This window comes from Salvelinus fontinalis, unplaced genomic scaffold (genome assembly GCF_029448725.1).
Source record: "Salvelinus fontinalis isolate EN_2023a unplaced genomic scaffold, ASM2944872v1 scaffold_0572, whole genome shotgun sequence".
NCBI lineage: Eukaryota > Metazoa > Chordata > Actinopteri > Salmoniformes > Salmonidae > Salvelinus > Salvelinus fontinalis.
In genome coordinates this window covers 8,766-31,500 of record NW_026600781.1, presented here as the reverse complement: position 1 = coordinate 31,500, position 22,735 = coordinate 8,766, and the positions used below count along the sequence as shown (strand labels likewise).

General features: G+C 42.9%; 1 protein-coding gene across 1 annotated transcript in view; it reads left to right on the top strand.

Moving 5' to 3' along the window:
- LOC129846516 (netrin receptor UNC5A-like) overlaps positions 1–22,408 on the top strand; it is a gene marked incomplete at its 5' end in the record, with an annotated part of 118,021 nt that extends 95,613 nt beyond the window's left edge. The window contains 3 exons of the mRNA XM_055914446.1: positions 7,618–7,767; positions 21,671–21,835; positions 22,148–22,408. Coding sequence (XP_055770421.1) covers positions 7,618–7,767; positions 21,671–21,835; positions 22,148–22,336 — 504 coding nt within the window. The remainder of the gene's footprint in view (positions 1–7,617; positions 7,768–21,670; positions 21,836–22,147) is intronic.
- Positions 22,409–22,735: the final 327 nt, after the last annotated feature.

The window sequence follows — 22,735 nt, the reverse complement described above, 5'->3', positions numbered from 1 at the left end:
GTGTTGATGGTGTTGGCCTGATAGTGTTGATGGTGTTGGTCTGATGGTGTTGATGGTGTTGATGGTGTTGGTCTGATAGTGTTGATGGTGTTGGCCTGATAGTGTTGATGGTGTTGGTCTGATGGTGTTGATGGTGTTGGTCTGATAGTGTTGATGGTGTTGGTCTGATAGTGTTGATAGTGTTGATGGTGTTGGTCTGATGGTGTTGATGGTGTTGGTCTGATAGTGTTGATGGTGTTGATGGTGTTGGTCTGATGGTGTTGATGGTGTTGATGGTGTTGGTCTGATGGTGTTGATGGTGTTGGTCTGATAGTGTTGATGGTGTTGATGGTGTTGGTCTGAGAGTGTTGATGGTGTTGATGGTGTTGGTCTGATGGTGTTGATGGTGTTGGTCTGATAGTGTTGATAGTGTTGATGGTGTTGGCCTGATAGTGTTGATGGTGTTGGTCTGATGGTGTTGATGGTGTTGGTCTGACAGTGTTGATGATGTTGGTCTGATGGTGTTGATGGTGTTGGTCTGATAGTGTTGATAGTGTTGATGGTGTTGGTCTGATAGTGTTGATGGTGTTGGTCTGATAGTGTTGATGGTGTTGGCCTGATAGTGTTGATGGTGTTGGTCTGATGGTGTTGATGGTGTTGGTCTGATGGTGTTGATGGTGTTGGCCTGATAGTGTTGATGGTGTTGGTCTGATGGTGTTGATGGTGTTGGTCTGATAGTGTTGATGGTGTTGGTCTGATAGTGTTGATAGTGTTGATGGTGTTGGTCTGATGGTGTTGATGGTGTTGGTCTGATAGTGTTGATGGTGCTGGTCTGATAGTGTTGATGGTGTTGGTCTGATAGTGTTGATAGTGTTGATAGTGTTGATGGTGTTGGTCTGATAGTGTTGATGGTGTTGATGGTGTTGATGGTGTTGATGGTGTGATGGTGTTGGCCTGATAGTGTTGATGGTGTTGGTCTGATAGTGTTGATGGTGTTGGTCTGAGAGTGTTGATGGTGTTGATGGTGTTGGCCTGATGGTGTTGATGGTGTTGGTCTGATGGTGTTGATGGTGTTGGTCTGATGGTGTTGATGGTGTTGGTCTGATAGTGTTGATGGTGTTGGTCTGATGGTGTTGATGGTGTTGGTCTGATAGTGTTGATAGTGTTGATGGTGTTGGTCTGATGGTGTTGATGGTGTTGGTCTGAGAGTGTTGATGGTGTTGGTCTGATGGTGTTGATGGTGTTGATGGTGTTGGTCTGATAGTGTTGATGGTGTTGGTCTGATGGTGTTGATGGTGTTGGCCTGATAGTGTTGATGGTGTTGGTCTGATAGTGCTGATGGTGTTGATGGTGTTGGTCTGATAGTGTTGATGGTGTTGATGGTGTTGATGGTGTTGGTCTGATAGTGTTGATGGTGTTGGCCTGATAGTGTTGGTCTGATAGTGTTGATGGTGTTGATGGTGTTGATGGTGTTGGTCTGATGGTGATGATGGTGTTGGTCTGATAGTGTTGATGGTGTTGGTCTGATAGTGTTGGTCTGATAGTGTTGATGGTGTTGGTCTGATAGTGTTGATGGTGTTGGCCTGATAGTGTTGATGGTGTTGGTCTGATGGTGTTGATGGTGTTGGTCTGACAGTGTTGATGATGTTGGTCTGATGGTGTTGATGGTGTTGGTCTGATAGTGTTGATAGTGTTGATGGTGTTGGTCTGATGGTGTTGATGGTGTTGGTCTGATAGTGTTGATGGTGTTGGTCTGATAGTGTTGATGGTGTTGGTCTGATAGTGTTGATGGTGTTGGTCTGATACTGTTGATGGTGTTGATGGTGTTGGTCTGATAGTGTTGATGGTGTGGTTGGTGTTGGTCTGATAGTGTTGATGGTGTTGGTCTGATGGTGTTGACGGTGTGATGGTGTTGGTCTGATAGTGTTGATGGTGTTGGTCTGATAGTGTTGATGGTGTTGGTCTGATAGTGTTGATGGTGTTGGTCTGATAGTGTTGATGGTGTTGGTCTGATGGTGTTGATGGTGTTGATTGTGTTGGCCTGATAGTGTTGATGGTGTTGGCCTGATAGTGTTGGTCTGATAGTGCACTCTGACTCTGAGGGAGAATCTCTTGGCATACTCCTCATGTCCTCTTTCATCGCCTCCTTCTCAAAACTCATTGGTCTTCTCGGACTCCCTCCCCTCTGACCTTCTCCTCCAATTGGTTTTTAAAAGGAGGCGAGGAAAGAGGCGAGAGGACGTGAGGTTTTTGCATTTGAGATTCTCCCACTGACTGAGTAGCCTTCCATCAGCGTACAAAGAATGCATGTCAGGTAGCTCGCCGGCTGTTAATGAGTATTCTCAAGGGCTGTCAATGAGTATTCTCGAAGGCTGTCAATGAGTATTCTCAAGGGCTGCCAATGAGTATTCTCGAAGGCTGTCAATGAGTATTCTCGAGGGCTGTCAATGAGTATTCTCAAGGGGCTGTCAATGAGTATTCTCAAGGGATGTCAATGAGTATTCTCAAGGGATGTCAATGAGTATTCTCGAAGGCTGTCAATGAGTATTCTCGAAGGCTGTCAATGAGTATTCTCGACGGCTGTCAATGAGTATTCTCGACGGCTGTCAATGAGTATTCTCGAAGGCTGTCAATGAGTATTCTCAAGGGCTGTCAATGAGTATTCTCAAGGGCTGTCAATGAGTATTCTCAAGGGCTGTCAATGAGTATTCTCAAGGGCTGTCAATGAGTATTCTCAAGGGCTGTCAATGAGTATTCTCGACGGCTGTCAATGAGTATTCTCAAGGGCTGTCAATGAGTATTCTCAAGGGCTGTCAATGAGTATTCTCAAGGGCTGTCAATGAGTATGCTCAAGGTCTGTCAATGAGTATTCTCGACGGCTGTCAATGAGTATTCTCGATGGCTGTCAATGAGTATTCTCAAGGGATGTCAATGAGTATTCTCGAAGGCTGTCAATGAGTATTCTCGATGGCTGTCAATGAGTATTCTCAAGGGATGTCAATTAGTATTCTCGAAGGCTGTCAATGAGTATTCTCGAAGGCTGTCAATGAGTATTCTCAAGGGCTGTCAATGAGTATTCTCGACGGCTGTCAATGAGTATTCTCGATGGCTGTCAATGAGTATTCTCAAGGGATGTCAATGAGTATTCTCAAGGGCTGTCAATGAGTATGCTCAAGGTCTGTCAATGAGTATTCTCGACGGCTGTCAATGAGTATTCTCGATGGCTGTCAATGAGTATTCTCAAGGGATGTCAATGAGTATTCTCGAAGGCTGTCAATGAGTATTCTCGATGGCTGTCAATGAGTATTCTCAAGGGATGTCAATTAGTATTCTCGAAGGCTGTCAATGAGTATTCTCGAAGGCTGTCAATGAGTATTCTCAAGGGCTGTCAATGAGTATTCTCAAGGGCTGTCAATGAGTATTCTCGACGGCTGTCAATGAGTATTCTCAAGGGCTGTCAATGAGTATTCTCAAGGGCTGTCAATGAGTATTCTCAAGGGCTGTCAATGAGTATGCTCAAGGTCTGTCAATGAGTATTCTCGACGGCTGTCAATGAGTATTCTCGATGGCTGTCAATGAGTATTCTCAAGGGATGTCAATGAGTATTCTCGAAGGCTGTCAATGAGTATTCTCGATGGCTGTCAATGAGTATTCTCAAGGGATGTCAATTAGTATTCTCGAAGGCTGTCAATGAGTATTCTCGAAGGCTGTCAATGAGTATTCTCAAGGGCTGTCAATGAGTATTCTCGACGGCTGTCAATGAGTATTCTCGATGGCTGTCAATGAGAATTCTCAAGGGATGTCAATGAGTATTCTCGAAGGCTGTCAATGAGTATTCTCGAAGGCTGTCAATGAGTATTCTCAAGGGCTGTCAATGAGCATTCTCGACCGCTGTCAATGAGTATTCTCGAGGGTTGTCAATGAGTATTCTCGACGGCTGTCAATGAGTATTCTCGAAGGCTGTCAATGAGTATTGTCAAGGGCTGTCAATGAGTATTCTCGACCGCTGTCAATGAGTATTCTCGAGGGTTGTCAATGAGTATTCTCGACGGCTGTCAATGAGTATTCTCGAAGGCTGTCAATGAGTATTCTCAAGGGCTGTCAATGTGTATTCTCGACCGCTGTCAATGAGTATTCTCGAAGGCTGTCAATGAGTATTCTCAAGGGCTGTCAATGTGTATTCTCGACCGCTGTCAATGAGTATTCTCGAAGGCTGTCCTCTTCCAGGTTATAATGTAACCAAGCTGTGTCTGTATGCAGAATCAAAACACAGGATATTTTTTATCTCGATAAAACAGCTCTGCTTGGTTTGGTGAGTAATATCGACCAAATAAGCAATTTCCGCCCTCTTTGCATCAAATATGTAACATGTACGCATTTGTAAATATGTAATATGTACGCTGAGGAGACAAGTTAATTTAAAAATTCTTCAGGGTGACGGTGCTTCAAATAATAGCAAGGCAGTAAACCCACTATTCTTAGGCCGTCATTGAAAATAAGAATTTGTTCTTAACTGACTTACCTAGTTAAATAAAATAAAAATGTAATAAAAATCTGGCCTACACAATAACACAACATGCAGTCTGTTTGTGAGACGTTAGCCTTTATCAAAGAAAAGGTTGGAGACCCCTGCTATAGCCCAAACTGTTCAAATATGGCACGTATTATCTACTATAGCCCAAACGGTTCAAATATGGCACATATTACCTGCTATAGCCCAAACGGTTCAAATATGGCACATATTACCTGCTATAGCCCAAACTGTTCAAATATGGCACATATTACCTGCTATAGCCCAAACGGTTCAAATATGGCCCATATTACCTGCTATAGCCCAAACTGTTCAAATATGGCCCATATTACCTGCTATAGCTGAAACTGTTCAAATGTGACCCATATTCCCAGAGTTACATGTTATTCTTTCTTTTGCAGATTCGGGGTCGCAATTTATGGATTTACAGTGCCAATAGAATTTATTTTCACATTTTGTTGGAATACAAAGTGGAATTGCAAAAAACATTTTATTTAAATGTTTGGTCATTGAGACAAAATACTCCATAATATCAGAGAAGAAGAAACAATTATACAAATGTTTACAGATTAATATAAAATGTAATAAGTGAAACATGGTCGTTACAGATGTATTCAGCCCCTTTGTTAAAAGGAAAGCCTAAATGAGTTCAGGAGTAAAATGTGGCTTAACAAATCACATAATAAGTTACATGGACTCAGTCTGTGTGAAATAATAGAGGTTGACATGATTTTTTAATGACTAACCCCTTCCTCTGTCCCCCATATATACAACATCTATAAGGTCCCTCAGTCAAGTAGTGAATTTCAAACTCATATTCAATTTCAAAGACCAGGGAGCTTTTCAAAAGCCTCATAAAGAAGGGTAGTGATTAGTAGCTGGGTAAAAAATAGCAAATCAGACATTCAATATCTCTTTAAGCATGGTCAAGTTAATAATTATGCTGTGGATTATGTATTAAATCAACCAGACACATCAAAGATGCAGTCGTCCTTCTGAACTGAGCTGCAGGAGAGGAAGGAAACGGCTCTGAGATGTCACCATGAGTCCATTAGTGATTTTAAAATAGCTACCAGAGATCATTGTCTGTGATGGGAGAAAACTGAGGATGGATCAACAACATTGTAGTGACTCCACTATAATGACCTAAATGACAGTGTGAAAAGAAGAATACAAAGAAACATGTATGCAACAAGGCGAGAAAGTAAAGAAATACACTTTTTAGCCTAAATGCAAAGCCTTATGTTTGGGCCAAATCCAACACAACACATCACCGAGTAACTGCCTTCATATGTTCAAGCATAGGGGTGGCTGCATCATGTTATGGGTATGCTTGTAAGTGTCAAAGACTGGGGAGTTTCTCCAGGATATATAAGAAACGGAATGTTTCAGTCTGCTTTCCACCAGACACTGGGAGATGAATTCACATTTCAGCAGGACAATAACCTAAAACACAAGGCCAAATATACACTGGAGATGCTTACCAAGAAGACAGTGAATGTTCCTGAGTGGTCAAATTACAGTAGACTTAGATCTGCTTGAAAATATGAAATTAATAATGGGCAAATACTGTACAATCCAGATGTGCAAAGCTCTTATGAGATTTACCCAGAAAGACTCACAGCTGTGACCTCTGCCAAAGGTGATTCTAACATGTATTGACGCAGGGGTGTGAAAACTCATCTAATCAAAATATACTAGCGCTTTATTCTTCATTAATCATAAAAACAAAAGAACATTTTTCTTCCACTTTGAAATTACAGAACACTTTGTGTAAATTGTTGACAAAGAAAATGTTAATTAAATCCATTTTAATACCACTTTGTAAACACAATAAAATGTGAAGAAATCCAAGACTTTCTATAGGCACTTTCTATCGCTGCCCTCCAAAAAGCTAATGCGACAATGATAATGATAAAATAATAATACGTTCGCAATACTATTTTCATGAGAACATAATCAGTGACCAAATTTAAGTGCAAAACTCGGGTCTGCATTTTTCAAATGGATAGTTCTTGTTCAGTGCCCTGGCAGATAACACTACCAGATAACACTACCAGATAACACTACCAGATAAACACTACCAGGTAACACTACCAGATTAACACTACCAGGTAAACACTACCAGATAACACTACCAGGTAAACACTACCAGATAACACTACCAGATAACACTACCAGATAACACTACCAGGTAAACACTACCAGATAAACACTACCAGATAAACACTACCAGATAAACACTACCAGATAAACACTACCAGATAAACACTACCAGGTAAACACTACCAGATAAACACTACCAGATAAACACTACCAGATAAACACTGCCAGATAAACACTACCAGATAAACACTACCAGATAAACACTACCAGATAAACACTACCAGATAAACACTACCAGATAAACACTACCAGATAAACACTACCAGATAAACACTACCAGATAAACACTACCAGATAAACACTACCAGATAAACACTGCCAGATAAACACTGCCAGAGAAAGAGCATTTGCTAGAAGATAAATCAATCAAAAGTTTACGTGTAATTGTGCTACATTACTGGGATTGTATTCTTTGACACACAAAAAAAAGGAGATGAAAATGTCATGTGCAATTTAACAATGCTTTTTCTTAACCTACTAAAGAACACCATTCAAATTCAAAATCCTTATTGGGTAAAACAATATTAATTCCTCCCATTTTCGATTTCATTTCCTCATTGTCCTGCTTTATCCTGGCCACATTCGTAACAGTTTGGCCTGTCAATCGATCACTGTGGGCGGGATTGTCAGCGGAGGAGGCGGGATGTTTGTGAGTCACAGGGTGGTAGTGTTTCAGACCTGTCAATCAATTATTGTGGGTGGGATTTTCAGGGAAGGGAGTAGATAAGTAATCTAATAATTAAAACACTTTTTCAATATAATTTATTATAATAAAACTTGAGAAAAATGATTTCCCCTGTTAAGAAACTGTGTAGAATTGTCCCCTATTGAGCTTCCCCCCCCCCCCCCCCCCCCCCTCAGACTAAGTCAGGCACCCATGAGTGTGTGTGTGCCTCCCGTCCTCCTTCTGATTCTCTCTCTGTGTCTCTCTCTCTCTCTAGGAGGTGATGCAGATGGAGAGACAGCTAGGGGGTCGTCTGATTGATGAGCCCCATGTCCTGCTGTTTAAAGACAGCTACCACAACCTGCGCCTCTCCATCCACGACATGCCCCAGGCACACTGGAGGAGCAAACTACTGGCTGGGTACCAGGTGAGTTAGGGTCAGGGGTCAGGGTTAAGACCCATCCACGACATGCCCCAGGCACACTGGAAGAGCAAACTACTGGCCGGGTACCAGGTGAGTTAGGGTCAGGGGTCAGGGTTAAGACCCATCCACGACATGCCCCAGGCACACTGGAGGAGCAAACTACTGGCTGGGTACCAGGTGAGTTTAAAATATATTTTCATTGTCAGTTACACCGGATATGTGCAGTGAAATGTGTTGTTTTACTGGGTCAGCCATAGCAGTACTGCGTCCCAAGAGCAAATTCAGGTTTAGTGCCTTGCTCAAGGGCACATCGGCAGTTTTGTTTTACAGCTCATTTCCTGCAATTCTACAGATTTTGGAACAGGGCGGAGAGAAATGTTTGCAGTGATATGTGAGTGAGCGTGACTAACTGTAGTAACCTGGTATATTTATGTTTACCAATAGATGTCAGTATTGACTCAAAACAGTGGTTTGCTTCCCGATTTCCGTAGCTGTTTTCGATGTCTGCTACAGTTGAAGTCGGAAGTTTACATACACCTTAGCCAAATACATTTAAACTCAGTTTTTCACAATTCCTGACATTTAATCCTAGTAAAAATTCACTGTCTTAGGTCAGTTAGGATCACCACTTTATTTTAAGAATGTGACATGTCGGAATAATAGTAGAGAGAATGATTTATTTCAGCTTTTATTTCTTTTATCACATTCCCAGTGGGTCAGAAGTTTGCATACACTCAATTAGTATTTGGTAGCATTGCCTTTAAATTGTTTAACTTGGGTCAAATGTTTCGGGTAGCCTTCCACAAGCTTCCCACAATAAGCTGGGTGAATTTTGGTCCATTCCTCGTGACAGAGCTGGTGTAACTGAGTCAGGTTTGTAGGTCTCCTTGCTCGCAAACGCTTTTTCAGTTCTGCCCTCACATTTTCTATAGGATTGAGGTCAGGGCTTTGTGATGGCCACTCCAATACCTTGACTTTGTTGTCCTTAAGCCATTTTGACACAACTTTGGAAGTATGCTTGGGGTCATTGTCCATTTGGAAGACCCATTTGTGACCAAGCTTTAACTTCCTGACTAATGTCTTGAGATGTTGCTTCAATATATCCACATAATTGTCCTCCCTCATGATGTCATCTATTTTGTGAAGTGCACCAGTCCCTCCTGCAGCAAAGCACCCCCACACCATGATGCTGCCACCCCTGTGCTTCACGGTTGGGATGGTGTTCTTTGGCTTGCAAGCCTCCCTCTTTTTCCTCCAAACATAACAATGGTCATTATGGCCAAACTGTTCTATTTTTGTTTAATCAGACCAGAGGACATTTCTCCAAAAAGTACGATCTTTGTCCCCGTGTGCAGTTGCAAACCGTAGTCTGGCTTTAGTATGGTGGTTTTGGAGCAGTGGCTTCTTCCTTGCTGAGCGGCCTTTCAGGTTATGTCGTATAGGACTCGTTTTACTGTGGATATAGATACTTTTGTACCTGTTTCCTCCAGCATCTTCACAAGGTCCTTTGCTGTTCTGGGATTGATTTGCACTTTTCGCACCAAAGTACGTTCATCTCTAGGAGACAGAACGCGTCTCCTTCCTGAGCGGTATAACGGCTGTGTGGTCCCTTGGTGTTTATATGCGTACTATTGTTTGTACAGATGAACGTGGTACCTTCAGGTGTTTGGAAATTTCTCCCAAGGATGAACCAGACTTTTTTTCTGAGGTCTTGGCTTATTTCTTTTGATTTTCCCATGATGTCAAGCAAAAAGGCACTGAGTTTGAAGGTAGGCCTTGAAATACATCCACAGGTACACCTCCAATTGACTCAAATTATGTCAATTAGTCTATCAGAAGATTCTAAAGCCATGACATAATTTTCTTGAATTTTCCAAGCTGTTTAAAGGCACAGTCAACTTAGTGTATGTAAACTTCTGACCCACTGGAATTGTGATACAGTAAATTATAAGGGAAAAAATCTGTCTGTAAACAATTGTTGTAAAAATGACTTGTGTCATGCACAAAGTAGATGTCCTAACCGACTTGCCAAAACTATCGTTTGTTAACAAGAAATTTGTGGAGTGTTTGAAAAACGAGTTTTAATGACTCCAACCTAAGCGTATGTAAACGTCTGATTTCAACTGTATATATAACCATGCTTGAGAAAGCCTAAGAAAGCTTATGCCAGGTGCATTAGGGAATGTTATTCTAAGTTACAATTAAATACTAAAACGTACTTACGTGTCCGGTGTCATCAATCTAAGAAGCCTCTTAAGATACTACGTAAGGATGGGATGAAATCAAACATGTCACCACAGAGACAATGACACTGCAGCAGGTGCTTTGAAAGCATGAGTGTGTTTTCAAAGAAGAGCTCGGGACATTAAAAGGGGTCCAAGCTACCATTCATGTTGCTGCTGATGCTACTCCCAGATTCTATGGGCCAAGATCAGTTCCATATGCCATGAAGCCTAAAGTGGATGTGGAAATTGACAGACTCTTGGCAGAGGATATAATTATTCCTGTCAACTTCTCTGAGTGGGCAGCACCAGTTGTTCCCATATTAAAACCAGATGGTTCAATTAGATTATGCGGTGACTACAAGCTGACTGTAAATAGAGTTTCCTCTCTGGAGCAGTACCGTATACCCAAAGTGGAGGATTTGCTTTCAACGTTAACCGGAGGGCAACAGTTCACAAAACTAGACATGAGTCACGCATATCAGCAAGTGCTAATGATTAAAGCTTCACAGAAGTACCTGACCATAAACACCCACAGAGGGATGTTTACCTATAAACGCTTACCTTTCATGGTGTCTTCTGCACCAGCTATCTTCCAAAGAACCGTGGAGGGGGTTCTGCAGGGGTACCCAAGGTAACGGTTTACCTCGACGACATTCTGGTCATTAGGAGTCACGAAGGAGGAGCATCTCAGAATCTTTTGAGAAGGATGGAGGATGCCGGTCTCCGGCTGAAGAGGAGCAAGCGTACACTGTTAGCTGATGAAGTGCAGTACCTGGGTCACAAGGTGGATGCCAAGGGGTTACACGCTGTCAAAGCTCAAGTGAGGGTTGTCTTACAAACGTTACGGCGCTGAAAGCGCTGCTGGGCTTACTGAACTATTACAATCGCTTCCTCCCGAACCTCTCTACCCTCTTAGCTCCTCTACATCCACCTATAAGGAAATGGTCAGAAAGACAGGAAGAAGCTTTTGCAAAGTCAAAGGTGTTACTGTAATCAGCTGTGGTGCTAGTGCACTACTCAGCAGACAGAGATCTCATCTTATCGTGTGACGCCTCATCGAATGGTGTGTGGGGGCGGTGCTATCCCACCGGATGGAGAATGGTGCAGAGAAACCTATCGGGTTCGTGTCAAGAACGTTGCCGCCAGCGGAGCAAAAGTACTCCCAGCTGGACAAGGATGGACTGGCTGTCATTATTCGGAATACAGAGATTCCACTAGTACTTCTATGGGAGAACATTCACTATTGTGACGGACCGTAAGCCTCTGATCTCTCTGTGTCAGGTTCTCCCTCGGAGAGGTGGGTGTGGAGTCAGGTGGGTGTGGAGTCAGGTGGGTGTGGAGTCAGGTGGGTGTGGAGTCAGGTGGGTGTGGAGTCAGGTGGGTGTGGAGTCAGGTGGGTGTGGAGTCAGGCGCAGGAGAGTGAGAATTGCAGGAAGGGCGTTTATTTACAAGTCCAATAAAGAACAGGCACAGGACCACAACAGGAGCCACAACAGGACCACAACAGAAACAGGACCACAACAGCAGCCACAACAGGACCACAACAGGACCACAACAGCAGCCACAACAGGACCACAACAGGACCACAACAGGACCACAACAGCAGCCACAACAGGACCACAACAGGACCACAACAGGACCACAACAGGACCACAACAGGACCACAACAGGACCACAACAGCAGCCACAACAGGACCACAACAGGACCACAACAGGACCACAACAGGACCACAACAGCAGCCACAACAGGACCACAACAGGACCACAACAGGACCACAACAGGACCACAACAGGACCACAACAGGACAACAACAGGACCACAACAGCAGCCACAACAGGACCACAACAGGACCACAACAGGACCACAACAGGACCACAACAGCAGCCACAACAGGACCACAACAGGACCACAACAGGACCACAACAGCACCACAACAGGACCTCAACAGAACCACAACAGGACCACAACAGGACCTCAACAGAACCACAACAGGACCACAACAGGACCTCAACAGGACCACAACAGGACCACAACAGGACCACAACAGGACCACAACAGGACCACAACAGGACCACAACAGGACCACAACAGCAGCCACAACAGGACCACAACAGGACCACAACAGGACCACAACAGGACCACAACAGCAGCCACAACAGGACCACAACAGGACCACAACAGGACCACAACAGGACCACAACAGGACCACAACAGGACCACAACAGGACCACAACAGCAGCCACAACAGGACCTCAACAGAACCACAACAGGACCACAACAGGACCTCAACAGGACCTCAACAGAAACAGGAACGCAGTCATGAAAAAACACCTGTTCAACAGAACAAACCAAAACGCAACCCAAACACCTGTTCAACAGAACAAACCAAAACGCAACCCAAACACCTGTTCAACAGAACAAACCAAAACGCAACCAAAACACCTGTTCAACAGAACAAACCAAAACGCAACCCAAACACCTGTTCAACAGAACAAACCAAAACGCAACCCAAACACCTGTTCAACAGAACAAACCAAAACGCAACCCAAACACCTGTTCAACAGAACAAACCAAAACGCAACCAAAACACCTGTTCAACAGAACAAACCAAAACGCAACCAAAACACCTGTTCAACAGAACAAACCAAAACGCAACCAAAACACCTGTTCAACAGAACAAACCAAAACGCAACCAAAACACCTGTTCAACAGAACAAACCAAAACGCAACCAAAACACCTGTTCAACAGAACAAACCAAAACGCAACCCAAACAAATGACAGATACACAAACAATCCCGCACAAAACCCAGAGGGTAGGGCGAGATGAAATACCCCACAATTAACCTCAACTAGACACAGGTGAACAACAAGACAGACAAAACCAAACGAAAAGGAAAAAGGGATCGGTGGCAGCTAGTAGACCGGCGACGACGACCGCCGAGCGCCACTCGAACAGGAAGAGGAAGTCGTGACATTCTGTTCCATGAACAAAAGCTCCAAGAGTTCAACGTTGTGGCTCAGGTCCCTACGAGTACAGAACCATTTACAAGCCAGGTAGATACCATGGGACTGCTGATGCTCTGAGTAGGCTGTCCGTTCCACAAATCATCGCTCAGGTAGGAGAAAATGACCAAGTCTTGATGATCGATGTGTTGGACGATGCGCCGGTGAACACGGCACAAATCAAGCAAACGGACTTCAAAGGATGTGACGTTATCACAAGTGCGACGAATTTATCCTGAAAAGATGGCCTACAGTGACAGAGCCTCAAATCATGCCTTAATACACTCACCGCTTGGCCTTGAGTGCAGGAGATGGGTGTGTTCTGTGGGGTTCAAGAGTAGTTATCCCACCACAAGGGCTGGGGGTATGCTACTGAAGTTGTTGCATCAGTCGCAGCCAGGTATGTCGAGAATGAAAGGCCTAGCGAGGTCATACGTCTGGTGGCCAAAGATGGACCAGAATGTGGAAAATGAGGGCAGCCTGTATGCAGCCTCCTTAGTGGACTACATAGGGAATATGATGTAATTGGGGACACATTATCTCAGTGTTTGGTAACTAGTACATGTTGGTCATTTATCAGACTATAATGAACATGAGTGGTTTAACGAGTCAACATGAGGTCTCAAAGACTTTTGACCACATTTTTTTTTTTTAAATGGCTGGAGACACAAATATGCTGAGATAAAGAGGGTCCCTTCGTGGTCCCCTTTTTGGAAATGTTCCGGTTTTTGGGGGAGTTTTAATTGAATGTTGTCAGTGTTTATCTTCCGTTGATCATTTGAAATATTTCTCGGATAGAGGGAGTTGGAGAGAGTCAGGGACTGCATGACTTCTGCCTAAAAACCATTGCGGCCTTGCTTCAGGCTTAGTGGATCACTGTGCCGTGCCTTCAGAGAGAGGGGACTGTGTGTGTGTCTGTGTCTGTGTCTGTGTGTGTGTGTGTGTGTGTGTGTGTGTGTGTGTGTGTGTGTGTGTGTGTGTGTGTGTGTGTGTGTGTGTGTGTGTGTGTGTGTGTGTGTGTGTGTGTGGACTGCAGCCTCCACAGCTCCTGTCTGATTGATTCTACTAGGAGCCTCTCTCAAAGGGAGCTCAGATCAAATATAGAAGAGTGTATTAATACACCTGGAACTACCTTCACATCCTGACTCCTGGAACCTCTCAACCACTCCTCTCCTACTCCCTCCCTCTCTCCACCTCTTTCCTTTACCCCCACCTCTCCTCTCCTACTCCCTCCCTCCCTCTCTCCCTCCTCCTCTCCTCTCCTTCACACTTGCTTGGCCTACTACAGCTGGATAAGGAGAGAAGGGAGGGGGGGGGGTAGAAGAAAGACAGAGAGGGGAGAGATGAACCAAGAGAGAGATAATTAAATATAGAATGAGACAGAGAGAGAGAAATATAGAGAGAAGGAAAGAGAGAGAGAGAGAGAGAAAGTACACAGATCTAACTCTCCTAGTCTGAGAGCAGCAGGTCCCTAAAGAGAATACTGTGTCTGTGAGTTCCTGGCTCTAACTCTCCTAGTCTGAGAGCAGCAGGTCCCTAAAGAGAATACTGTGTTTGTGAGTTCCTGGCTCTAACTCTCCTAGTCTGAGAGCAGCAGGTCCCTAACGAGAATACTGTGTCTGTGAGTTCCTGGCTCTAACTCTCCTAGTCTGAGAGCAGCAGGGCCCTATAGAGAATACTGTGTTTGTGAGTTCCTGGCTCTAACTCTCCTAGTCTGAGAGCAGCAGGTCCCTAACGAGAATACTGTATCTGTGCCAAAACAAACAGCAGCAATAGTAGAAGCACATCACACTAGAACAGACAGAGCCTGTGTCCCAGATTGCACCATATGGGCCCTGGTCAATAGTAGTGCAATATATTTTTTATTTATTTATTTAACCTTTATTTAACTAGGCAAGTCAGTTAAGAACAAATTCTTATTTAGAATGACGGCCTACCCCGGCCAAACCCAGACGACGCTGGACGAATTATTCGCCGCCCTATGGGACTCCCAATCACGGCCGGATGTGATACAGCCTGGAATCAAACCAGGGACTGTAGTGACGTCTCTTGCACTGAGATGCAGTGCCTTTAGACCGCCACTCGGGAGGGAATAGGGTGTAATTTAGGACAGGAGTCTCTTCTCAGTGAGGCGTCAGAGATGGTTTCTCTCTCTGGGCTGCTGAAGACTTCCTCTCTCTCTCTCTCACCCGCTCCTCTCCTGTCCACCTGGGTCACAGTGCCCCCATCTGGCCACATGTGAGTACTGCAGCTGCTCTCCCCCCCCTGATTTTTTTTAAACATTTTTTTAAATTTATTTAACCAGGTCGGCCTGTTGAGAACAAGTTCTAATTTACAACTGCGACCTGGCCAAGATAAAGCAACGCAGTTCGACACAAACAACAACAACAGAGTTACACATGGAATAAACAAACGTACAGTCAATAACACAATAGAAAAGTATGTATGCAGTGTGTGCAAATGAAGTACGATTAGGGAGGTAAGGTAATAAATAGGCCATAGTGACAAAAAATTACAATTTAGCAATTAAACACTGGAGTGATAGATGTGCAGAAGATGAATGTGTAAGTAGAAATACTGGGCTGCAAAGGAGCAACAACAAAAATATATATAACAATATGGGGAGGAGGTGGGCGATTTACAGACGGGCTATGTACAGGTGTATGATATCGTTTAGGACCTTGAGCGTGGCTGAGGTGCACCCATGACCAGCTCGGAAACCAGATTGCATAGCGGAGAAGGTACTGTGGGATTTGAAATGGTCGGTGATCTGTTTGTTAACTTGGCTTTCGAAGACCTTAGAAAGGCAGGGTAGGATAGATATAGGTCTGTAGCAGTTTGGGTCTAGAGTGTCCCCCCCTTTGAAGAGGGGGATGACCGCGGCAGCTTTCCAATCTTTAGGGATCTCAGACGATACGAAAGAGAGGTTGAACAGGCTAGTAAATAGGGGTTACAACAATTGCGGTGGATAATTTTAGAAAGAGAGGGTCCAGATTGTCTAGCCCGGCTGGTTTGTAGGGAAAATGACTGATAATGGTTGGATACTAGTTAGTATATGAATGGTTAGATACTAGTTAGTATATACTATATGGTTAGATACTAGTTAGTATATATGAATGGTTAGATACTAGTTAGTATATATGAATGGTTAGATACTAGTTAGTATATACTGTATGGTTAGATACTAGTTAGTATATGAATGGTTAGATACTAGTTAGTATATACTGTATGGTTAGATACTAGTTAGTATATACTATATGGTTAAATACTAGTTAGTATATACTATATGGTTAGATACTAGTTAGTATATACTATATGGTTAGATACTAGTTAGTATATACTATATGGTTAGATACTAGTTAGTATATACTGTATGGTTAGATACTAGTTAGTATATATGAATGGTTAGATGCTAGTTAGTGTATATGAATAGTTAGATACTAGTTAGTAAATATGAATGGTTAGATACTAGTTAGTTTATACTGTATGGTTAGATACTAGTTAGTATATACTATATGGTTAGATACTAGTTAGTATATACTATATGGTTAGATACTAGTTAGTTTATACTATATGGTTAGATACTAGTTAGTATATACTATATGGTTAGATACTAGTTAGTTTATACTGTATGGTTAGATACTAGTTAGTATATACTATATGGTTAGATACTAGTTAGTATATACTATATGGTTAGATACTAGTTAGTTTATACTGTATGGTTAGATACTAGTTAGTATATACTATATGGTTAGATACTAGTTAGTATATATGAATGGTTAGATGCTAGTTAGTGTATATGAATAGTTAGATACTAGTTAGTAAATATGAATGGTTAGATACTAGTTAGTTCATACTGTATGGTTAGATACTAGTTAGTATATACTATATGGTTAGATACTAGTTAGTATATACTATATGGTTAGATACTAGTTAGTATATACTATATGGTTAGATACTAGTTAGTATATACTATATGGTTAGATACTAGTTAGTATATACTATATGGTTAGATACTAGTTAGTATATATGAATGGTTAGATACTAGTTAGTATATACTGTATGGTTAGATACTAGTTAGTATATACTATATGGTTAGATACTAGTTAGTATATGTGAGTGGTTAGATACTAGTTAGTATATACTATATGGTTAGATACTAGTTAGTTTATACTGTATGGTTAGATACTAGTTAGTATATGTGAGTGGTTAGATACTAGTTAGTATATGAATGGTTAGATACTAGTCAGTATATACTATATGGTTAGATACTAGTTAGTATATGAATGGTTAGATACTAGTTAGTATATACTATATGGTTAGATACTAGTTAGTATATACTATATGGTTAGATACTAGTTAGTATAAACTGTATGGTTAGATACTAGTTAGTATATGAATGGTTAGATACTAGTTAGTATATGCTATATGGTTAGATACTAGTTAGTATATACTATATGGTTAGATACTAGTTAGTATATGAATGGTTAGATACTAGTTAGTATATGCTATATGGTTAGATACTAGTTAGTATATACTATATGGTTAGCTACTAGTTAGTATATACTATATGGTTAGATACTAGTTAGTATATGAATGGTTAGATACTAGTTAGTATATACTATATGGTTAGATACTAGTTAGTATAAACTGTATGGTTAGATACTAGTTAGTATATATGAATGGTTAGATACTAGTTAGTATATGAATGGTTAGATACTAGTTAGTATATATGAATGGTTAGATACTAGTTAGTATATACTGTATGGTTCGATACTAGTTAGTATATGAATGGTTAGATACTAGTTAGTATATATGAATGGTTAGATACTAGTTAGTATATGAATGGTTAGATACTAGTTAGTATATATGAATGGTTAGATACTAGTTAGTATATACTGTATGGTTCGATACTAGTTAGTATATGAATGGTTAGATACTAGTTAGTATATGAATGGTTAGATACTAGTTAGTATATACTGTATGGTTAGATACTAGTTAGTATATATGAATAGTTAGATACTAGTTAGTATAAATGAATGGTTAGATACTAGTTAGTATATACTGTATGGTTAGATACTAGTTAGTTTATACTGTATGGTTAGATACTAGTTAGTATATATGAATGGTTAGATACTAGTTAGTGTATATGAATGATTAGATACTAGTTAGTATATGTGAGTGGTTAGATGCTAGTTAGTACACTGCTCAAAAAAATAAAGGGAACACTTAAACAACACAATGTAACTCCAAGTCAATCACACTTCTGTGAAATCAAACTGTCCACTTAGGAAGCAACACTTATTGACAATAAATTTCACATGCTGTTGTGCAAATGGAATAGACAAAAGGTGGAAATTATAGGCAATTAGCAAGACACCCCCAATAAAGGAGTGGTTCTGCAGGTGGTGACCACAGACCACTTCTCAGTTCCTATGCTTCCTGGCTGATGTTTTGGTCACTTTTGAATGCTGGTGGTGCTTTCACTCTAGTGGTAGCATGAGACGGAGTCTACAACCCACACAAGTGGCTCAGGTAGTGCAGCTCATCCAGGATGGCACATCAATGCGAGCTGTGGCAAGAAGGTTTGCTGTGTCTGTCAGCGTAGTGTCCAGAGCATGGAGGCGCTACCAGGAGACAAGCCAGTACATCAGGAGACATGGAGGAGGCCGTAGGAGGGCAACAACCCAGCAGCAGGACCGCTACCTCCGCCTTTGTGCAAGGAGGCGCAGGAGGAGCACTGCCAAAGCCCTGCAAAATGACCTCCAGCAGGTCAGCAAAATGACCTCCAGCAGGCCACAAATGTGCATGTGTCTGCTCAAACGGTCAGAAACAGACTCCATGAGGGTGGTATGAGGGCCCGACGTCCACAGGTGGGGGTTGTGCTTACAGCCATGTGACAGACGTGACAGAGTCTGGAGACGCCGTGGAGAACGTTCTGCTGCCTGCAACATCCTCCAGCATGACCGGTTTGGCGGTGGGTCAGTCATGGTGTGGGGTGGCATTTCTTTGGGGGGCCGCACAGCCCTCCATGTGCTCGCCAGAGGTAGGCTGACTGCCATTAGGTACCGAGATGAGATCCTCAGACCCCTTGTGAGACCATATGCTGGTGTGGTTGGCCCTGGGTTCCTCCTAATGCAAGACAATGCTAGACCTCATGTGGCTGGAGTGTGTCAGCAGTTCCTGCAAGAGAAAGGCATTGATGCTATGGACTGGCCCGCCCGTTCCCCAGACCTGAATCCAATTGAGCACATCTGGGACATCATGTCTCGCTCCATCCACCAACGCCACGTTGCACCACAGACTGTCCAGGAGTTGGCGGATGCTTTAGTCCAGGTCTGGGAGGAGATCCTTCAGGAGACCATCCGCCACCTCATCAGGAGCATGCCCAGGCGTTGTAGGGAGGTCATACAGGCACGTGGAGGCCACACACACTACTGAGCCTCATTTTGACTTGTTCTAAGGACATTACATCAAAGTTGGATCAGCCTGTAGTGTGGTTTTCCACTTTAAATTTTGAGTGTGACTCCAAATCCAGACCTCCATGGGTTGATAAATTTGATTTCCATTGATAATTTTTGTGTGATTTTCTTGTCAGCACATTCAACTATGTAAAGAATAAAGTATTTAATAAGAATATTTCATTCATTCAGATCTAGGATGTGTTATTTTAGTGTTCCCTTCATTTTTTTGAGCAGTGTATATGTGATTGGTTAGATACTAGTTAGTATATAGGAATGGTTAGATACTAGTTAGTATATGTGATTGGTTAGATACTAGTTAGTATATAGGAATGGTTAGATACTAGCTAGTATATAGGAATGGTTAGATACTAGTTAGTATATACTGTATGGTTAGATACTAGTTAGTATATATGAATGGTTAGATACTAGTTAGTATATGTGAGTGGTTAGATACTAGTTAGTATATATGAATGGTTAGATACTAGTTAGTATATGTGAGTGGTTAGATACTAGTTAGTATATATGAATGGTTAGATACTAGTTAGTATATATGAATGGTTAGATACTAGTTAGTATATGTGAGTGGTTAGATACTAGTTAGTACATACTGTATGGTCAGATACTAGTTAGTATATGTGAGTGGTTAGATACTAGTTAGTATATATGGTTAGATACTAGTTCATATATACTGTATGCTTGTTTAAGACCCTGGATGTGTATGCCTTAGCCCTATGTCTCTATCTCTCTATTACCCCCCCTCTCTCACTCTCTCTCTATTACACCCCCCTCTCTCAATCTCTCTCTATTGCCCCCCCTCTCTCTATTACCCCCCTCTCTCGATCTCTCTCTATTGCCCCCCTCTCCCTCTCTCTCTATTACCCCCCCTCTCTCTCTATTACCCCCCTCTCTCTCCCTCTCTCTCTATTACCCCCCCTCTCTCAATCTCTCTCTATTGCCCCCCCTCTCTCGATCTCTCTCTATTGCCCCCCTCTCCCTCTCTCTCTATTACCCCCCCTCTCTCACTCCCTCTCTCTATTACCCCCCCCTCTCTCACTCCCTCTCTATTACCCCCCTCTCTCACTCCCTCTCTCTATTACCCCCCTCTCTCTCCCTCTCTCTCTATTACCCCCCCTCTCTCACTCCCTCTCTCTATTACCCCCCCTCTCTCACTCCCTCTCTCTATTACCCCCCCTCTCTCACTCCCTCTCTCTATTACCCCCCCTCTCTCACTCCCTCTCTCTATTACCCCCCCTCTCTCACTCCCTCTCTCTATTACCCCCCCTCTCTCACTCCCTCTCTCTATTACCCCCCCTCTCTCACTCCCTCTCTCTATTACCCCCCCTCTCTCACTCCCCCCCTCTCTCACTCCCTCTCTCTATTACCCCCCCTCTCTCTCACTCCCTCTCTCTATTACCCCCCCTCTCTCACTCTCTCTCTCTATTACCCCCCCTCTCTCTCTCCCTCTCTCTCTATACCCCCCCCCCCCCCTCTCTCTCTCTCTCTCTCTCTCTATTACCCCCCTCTCTCTCCCTCTCAGCTTACCCCTCTGTGACTTTCGGTCTCATTTTGTCTGACGTACTGTACCTCTGCCTTACCTCAGTGCTTCTCCGAGACATGCATACAGAGCGACAGGGAGAGAAAGTTTTAGTCATGAATAAATTATATCAGACAGTCAGCTGGTACCTGACTGGTTTATAAAGAGAGGAGCTGGAGCTTCGGTATCACAAAGTTCTGCTATTTAAAAGCTATTCACTTTAAAAAATATATATTTGGGGTGAAAAAAAGGTATGGTAGCTTGATGTATTCATAATCCATTCAGAATAGAGACCTGGTTTACTTCCTGTCTCAGAACTATCCGACTCAACGACCTGGGACATCTACTCATTTAGAACCAGGATATTTGTGTACCTGTCTTTACATTTACATTTAAGTCATTTAGCAGACGTTCTTATCCAGAGCGACTTACAAATTGGTGCATTCACCTTATGACATCCAGTGGAACAGCCACTTTACAATAGTGCATCTAAATCTTTTAAGGGGGGGGGGGTTAGAAGGATTACTTTATCCTATCCTAGGTATACCTTAAAGAGGTGGGGTTTCAGGTGTCTCTCTTTCTCCACTAATATAAGTCACTCTCTCACGGGGCAGCTAGTCACATCTGAAACCTTGCTTTCATAATGGTCATATATTGTGTTCTGTTCTTGTACACCAGGAGATCCCGTTCTACCACATCTGGAACGGTTCCCAGCGGTTCCTCCACTGTACCTTCACCCTGGAGCGGCTCAACCTCAGTACCTGTGAGCTCACCTGTCAGCTGTGTGTCTGGCAGGTAGAGGGGGAGGGACAGAGTTTCAGCCTCGACTTCAACATCGCCAAGGTAACACTCGGGGACACATATGATGTATTTCACAATGTGCCTCTCACCAAGATATGTGTTGATGTGTTATCCAAAGAGATGGACTCTTCTCTTTTTCTCTTAACAATACAGTTCTTTAATATGTTGGCTGCTACTCTCTATACTCTAATCCTCTTTTTATTTGGTTCATATGACCTAAGAAGACAACAATCCCTTGGACTATATAGTTCATGGCTCGTAGCTATACAGAACGTGTTTGGCTGGAACTCTCTCTCTGTGTATATCTCTATATGTTCCTATATAACCTTTTTATATATTCCTCTGGCCCTATAGGACAGTCGGCCCCTGGACCCGGAGTTCCTGCTGATGGACAATAACCCGAACGGTACGGCTCTAGCAGGACCCAGTGCTTTCCAGATCCCCTATCTCATCAGGCAGAAGATCTGCAGCAGCCTGGATACGCCTTGTCCCAACGGGGCCGATTGGAGACTGTTGGCCCAGAGACTCAAACTGGACAGGTAACGAACCCTAACCACCGACCCTACACTAGAGACTCAGACTGGACAGGTAACTAACCCTAACCACCGACCCTAAACTAGAGACTCAAACTGGACAGGTAACTAACCATAACCACCGACCCTAAACTAGAGACTCAGACTGGACAGGTAACGAACCATAACCACCGACCCTAAACTAGAGACTCAAACTGGACAGGTAACGAACCATAACCACCGACCCTAAACTAGAGACTCAAACTGGACAGGTAACGAACCCTAACCACCGACCCTAAACTAGAGACTCAAACTGGACAGGTAACGAACCCTAACCACCGACCCTAAACTAGAGACTCAAACTGGACAGGTAACTAACCCTAACCACCGACCCTAAACTAGAGACTCAGACTGGACAGGTAACGAACCC